This window comes from Ruditapes philippinarum, unplaced genomic scaffold (genome assembly GCF_026571515.1).
Source record: "Ruditapes philippinarum isolate M1 unplaced genomic scaffold, ASM2657151v2 ctg23397_1_1_1_1, whole genome shotgun sequence".
NCBI classification, from domain to species: Eukaryota; Metazoa; Mollusca; class Bivalvia; order Venerida; family Veneridae; genus Ruditapes; species Ruditapes philippinarum.
In genome coordinates, this window is record NW_026864794.1 from 6,979 (window position 1) to 13,224 (window position 6,246).

Sequence of the window (6,246 nt, forward strand, 5' to 3'; positions counted from 1 at the left end):
CGTAACTTTTACTTTAAACAACCTCTCTTCATAAACCGCTTAGCCAATTTCATCCAAACTTCACAGGAATGTTCCTTTGGTAGTCAACTTTAAAAATTGTTCAAAGAATTCAATTCCAAGTAGAACTCTTGTTGCCATGCCACCCGAGAGAAAAAAGCTTAAAATATCTTCCTTTTAGAAAACCGTAAGAGCTAGAGCTTAAATATTTAGCATGAAACATCATCTAGTCAGTGTCTACCAAGTTTGTTCAAATAAATGCCCTGGGATCAAAAATGACCCCACCCCGGGGGTCATTGATTTTTTTTTTTTTTTTTTTTTTTTGGGGGGGGGGGGTACGTCACATCGACACAGTATAGGTCATATCGCGACGTTCCAGCTTTTACTGGTAGAGGAAGACCTCAGGTGCCCTTCCGTGTATTATTATTTCAGGCACGAACGGGCACCCGAGTAGAACCACCGACGTTCCGTAAGCTAGTTGGATAGCTTCCTCACATGAAAGAATCCAAAGTCCCTGTCGGGATTCGAACCCACAGCGGGAGCTTAGATGTTAAGCATAAAACATCTTCACGTTGGTGTCTACCAAGTTTGTTCAAATAAAAGCCCTGGGGGGAAAATTGGTCCCGCCCCCCGGGGTCATTGATTTTCCTTATTTATATATAGTAAAAACTTAAAATATCTTCTTTTAAAATAACAAAATAGCTAGATCATAGATATAAAGCATGAAACATCTTCTAGTGGGTGTCTACGAAGTTTGTTCAAATAAAAAGCACTGGGGTCAAAATTGGCCCCTCCCAGGGGGTCATTGTTTTTCCCTGCATGTATATAGTAAAAACTTAAAAAATCTTTTTTATAAAAACCCCAAAGAGATAGAGCTTAGATATATATATCATGAAACATCTTTAAATGGGTGTCTACCAAGTTTGTTCAAATAAAGGCCCCTGGTTTAAAATAGCCCTTGGCCCAGGTGCCACAAATGAAATACGGAAATTTTCATACCAGAGATAAAATGAATTTTTCTTTTTTGACCTATGATTTTAAATTTTGTGTATTGGCTGAATTCTGCCAAGATACCAGTGAAAATACAAATATAATTTACTGCAGTGAAAAATATTTTTTTACGTGAAAATACAGAAAATTGAAAATCACATTTTATTTCATCAATATTTCATTTAAAGGTTCGTACCCTGATGTCATTAGAACTGTGAATTGGATTACCAGTAAATGACACTGTGTTACAAAATGATGAATGTTTGATTGTTGTTCAAATAAAGTATAAGCTTTCCTCAAAATCTACCTTAATTAAATAATGTTTAAACTAAAATAACTGAAGTCTATTTCTGGCAGTTCTTTTTGCAATTGGTTAAGATATTTCTAAAATTATCTTCAAGTGTTTCCATTTCTCACAAAACTAACAAAATGTAACAAATCATTGATAACAAAAACAACTTTTATTCAATAAAAAAAGAGGTAAAAATATTCAAAAATAAGATTTTCTTTTCCGTCCAGTATATTTTGTGTCTGGCCTTACTTCCCTGAAAAGAACAAAAAAATATGATTAGTTTCAAAAAGAAAAACTTTTTTCACAAAAACTTTAAACCCTTGAAATACTGTCAAATAATAAAGATGCATACATATTACCTGCCATGTAAGAAAAGCCTCCAGTTAATAAAATACTGCAATACACTTGCCTAAAAAGAATCACTAAGAAAGGGAGCTTGTGTAAAAAACGAACACTTGAATGTTCTTTAAACAAACACCTGGACTATAAAACGCTGTGATATCTTTTCAAGGAAGAGCTGGCCTAGTGGTTAAGGTTCCTGTCTCTCAAACTAGGTATCATAGGTTTGAGTATGACCTTGTTTACTGCATGACGGGTTAGTTCCAGAAAATAATATTGAATTCGGCTGGACTGCAAACCTTCAATATTTTTCATTACCAAGCTTAATATGATATGTTTTAAATAAGCGAACTACATCTAATTCCCGACTGAGCTGGCCAGAAATAAATATTTATGAAAATGATTACACTACTTACTTCCCTTGTCTTCTCCGTCTTTCTTTCTTCTCTAAAATCCAGTCTCGACTCTTCTTTAATGACTTTCCTCTTGCATTTTTCATTCTGTCTCTATAATTTAACATAATACATAAATTTCCACATTGATAATTGTGAATAGTGGTAAGTAGAGAAAGTAATATTGAATAACTGATATAACATTCACCATTCACTTGGACTGAAAAATAGACTTAAATTAAATCATTAAATTCATTTTACAGTATCATTACATTAATGATTGTCCTTGCTCAAAGTTGTCTGCCTGAGACAGACATTCAACTTGTTTCACATTTGAAAATTGCATGGTAAGTAAAAATATCATTAGTTTATACAAATTTATTATAGTTCTATTGTGATGGAAGCTATAAGCTTATTGAAACACTCTCAAATCCATTCCTGGTTAACCAGTACTAAGCAATGAATGTATAGTTTCTTGCTCAAGGAAACAACGGCTTGCCCCTGACTGGGTCCGCACCAACACGGCAAGCAATCCTTAGAACACTAGTCTGACATGTTAACCACTCGGCCACACCACCACTATTAATATAAGAAAACAATTATAAGAGCAAAGAAGAACAATCAGATACATGGTATATGTATACTACATACTAATGTATAAGAATAAAACTTATATATTACATGTATTTTAAACAACAATAAAATGGTTCCCAAGAACTTGTTTCTGTTGTTTCCCTTATCTTTTTTCTTGTTGAAACATAGTATTCTATATGTATTGCTTGTTTTTTCAAGTGGTGTATCCACATTTGACTCTTACACATCCTTAATTAAACCAAGCCAATAGTCTGTAATTATGTCCATCCTAGTTTTCTACAGGAACCATCAAGATATGCTACGGACCAAGTATTGTTATGGCAAATTCAATTACATGTATGAGATATTTCAATCTTATTTATGGATGCTACTAACCAAAGGTGGTTATGACACAAACTGTATAAAACTACATGTAGTTATATGACTTAAATCAGTTTAACCCTCTCAATTGTATCTAACAACTTTCATGAAGAATAAAATTAGAGAAGGAATAATGGTCTAGTGGTGTCGGCCTTTCAATCCAGAGATTGCAAGTTTGAGCTCTTGTCAGACCACATCCATATTTTCACACATAAAACCAGTTAAATGAAGAGGCTTTAATGTTGCACCAACACAGTATAGGTCATATGGCGACTTTCCAGCTTTACTGATGGAGAAATACCTTGAGTGCCCCTCTGTTCATAATTACAGGCAAAAGTGGGCACCTTAGTAGAACCACCGATGTTCAGTAAGCTAGCTGGATAGCTTTCTCACATGAAGAATCTAAAAATGCTAGCGCAGTCTCAAACCTACAGCAGGGAAAGGCAATTGGTTTGAGGTCAATGACCTTGACCTGTTAGCCATGCAAGCCAAAGAAGAGGCCTTGAAAATTATAAATGATAAGATGCAACAAGAATCTAGCTGAAACAAGAATGTTTAAATCTAATATATATTACAGGTGTCACCTTTTATCTGAGAATGAAATTTGTGCCTTGGCACCTTGAGCCTCTTCTGTACCAAGTCCTTTAGGTAAAGTCTGTGACTGACCACCAGCAAATAAACATAAAAACATTCTGAAATATAACAAAACATTTGTATAGTATAATTAACAGTATGAAACCCTCAATTGCCTTATAAAGTTGTAATCATTCTTGGCTGCTATATAGTTCTTTTGTTGAAATAAAAGAAAAGTTTTTACATATGGAAGTTATCCTGGGTGAAATTGTTCTTATCCTACTTGATACGTATTTTGCGACACTGAGTTTAATATCAATAACAGAAAATATCTTTAAATTAACCTATCTTAAAAGACCCTTGGATGTTAGACCTATTGACCATCTTTTTTTATTCAAAGTAACGTTTAACTGTGACCTGTTAAAAATCTGGACTTAGATCAGGATAAAATCTTATTCCACAATGAACCTGCCTAATAATGGGGCTTGAAATGGTATAAGATTTCCAAGTTGATCACTTTAACTTAAATACCAGTTATATAATTGATATCAGTATTATATCAATGCCTTACTTTTTAGCTTTTGTACTATTTGGATAATCAACCACTAGACCTCCAGTGAACCCTGACTTCATAGCTTGCTGGGTAATCAATTCTAACTGAAAGAAAAAAATGATTCTTTTCAATCTCCATTTTGATACTGTTCAAAAGACATAATTATCAGCATGTCTGAAAGAGAATTTTATGTTTTGTCATCTTTCAACATCATTTTGTATTTTCATAGCTTAATCCTGACTGATAATCAAACCATACAGCTTCAAACTTATTCTTTATCCTATGTTTTTCCTGAATTAAACTTACACTATGACCTTTGTAAGTTTTTCTTTAAAAATCAAATGTTATAAGAAACACCAAACTACAAAATGTTGCGTGGATAGCTTCCTCACATTAAGAAATTCAAAGACCCAAGTGGAAATGAAGACCAAAATTATGAGCAGAAAGTGAGTAGAAATCCCGGACCTCTAGCACTCAGCTAGGGACGCATCTAAAATCACATTCTCACAAACACAACAGGGAAAGTGTCATAATATTGTAACATAGTATTAGAAAGTAGCCAAAAACAGCAAAATGAACTAAATTTGTTTATCATAAAGAAAAACAAAATGGTTACATTATAATTGTAACATTACACTTATAAATTCTCACATACCTGTGAACTACTTTCTGGGTATAACTGAAATACTGCACGAGATCCACGAGCCTGAAAACATTTCAGAATTCTTTACATGTGACTTTCTTAAATATCTTACTAAGTTTAATATAACAATTTCCATCACAGAAATTTAGGTCCCCCACCTTACTGGGTCTCCTGGATAACTAACCAGTAATTACCAATTTCTCTGTAAAAGACTGACAACTACTGTATAAGTGGTTTAGTCAGCAATGACGAAATATTGGCGAATTTCGCGAATTGACAAAAATCGCTCAAATATCCCTTAGCATAAATATCAACCAACCTGTTTTCAGTTTTCACGCTACTCTTTTTAAATTTGCAAACATTTTGACACGCTGAAATATCCACTTATACAGTAATTTCACACAATTTCTGTATCAGCGGCAAGTGACAAGATGAACATTAGACTCAATGTCAAAGAACTTTTGCCTCGCCTTAGGATTGAAACAGATTACAAATCCGAATCTATTCCTTTTGAGCTTTGTGGGCAACTGCTAATGACGAATAGTTAATGCAACCAGTATTTACTCTCCTATGCATCGGTGAATGGGAGTATGTCGGTATTAAGCTAGGCCAAACTGTCTTAATATCCATTCGGTGTATCCAGACTTATTTCTACAATGTCAACAACTAATTTTTGTATTCCAGTGCTATAGTTCTTTAAACCAACAACAGATTTAACAAATTTAAAGACAGACAGGCAAAGTTTTTTGTCAACATAGACATCAAAGCAGAGCCAATTGATTATAAATATGTAAATCAGGCATGGTAAGCCACAAGCTTAACAGCTTTCAAGGATGAAATAAGCATTTCAGTCTAGCTTTTTTCATTACAAGTAGACTTGCAAATGACCAACGAAGCCTATCATAACAAATCATATGTTTGAACTTCTTATGTAACTATAAAAAGGAAAACTTACCATACAGGCATATAGTGTAGAGAAAAACTTGAGTAATCGCTTAGGCGGATGATGATATTTCTTATCTGCATTGCATAGCCACTGAAGAGCAGATATACTGAAATACACACAATCAATTTACTCACATATACACATGTATATAATAGAAAAACACAGAAACTCAGTTTACTACATTACAAATGTTAACACTTTTAAATTCTCTACAATATCATACAAGAAATTTGCAACTGCAAAAGAAACTAATAAGATTAACTGAAGAAATATGAACTAATAAGATTAACTGAAGAAATATGAAGCATCATCTTGATTAAAATGCATACATTTGAATATATCTGTACATTTGACTTGAACTTTTCTCAACTTATAAGCAAAATATATTTTTGAATACAAATGCCCTAGTTGCAAATCTATCCATACATACACTGCCACAACATTTTGCTCAACATAGTCCAAATTACTTTTTTATTAGCATGTTAGAAAGGAAATAGATTTTTTAATTTTCTGTGCTTTTAGTAAAACATTTTATCGTTAAAAAGCTTAGAATAAATTTCTCAGGCT

The 6,246-nt window shown here is 33.2% G+C and overlaps 1 protein-coding gene across 1 annotated transcript; it reads right to left on the reverse strand.

Annotated features, from left to right (window-relative positions):
- Positions 1 to 1,384: 1,384 nt before the first annotated feature.
- On the reverse strand, positions 1,385 to 5,804 carry LOC132726810 (probable 18S rRNA (guanine-N(7))-methyltransferase). Its single transcript, XM_060712186.1, has 6 exons — positions 5,689 to 5,804; positions 4,746 to 4,796; positions 4,109 to 4,194; positions 3,549 to 3,656; positions 2,035 to 2,124; positions 1,385 to 1,532 (listed from the first exon to the last, which is right to left on the reverse strand). Exons 1-6 carry the CDS (start codon positions 5,689 to 5,691, stop codon positions 1,478 to 1,480), a joined length of 393 nt encoding a protein of 130 aa, XP_060568169.1. The 5' UTR covers positions 5,692 to 5,804; the 3' UTR covers positions 1,385 to 1,477.
- Positions 5,805 to 6,246: the final 442 nt, after the last annotated feature.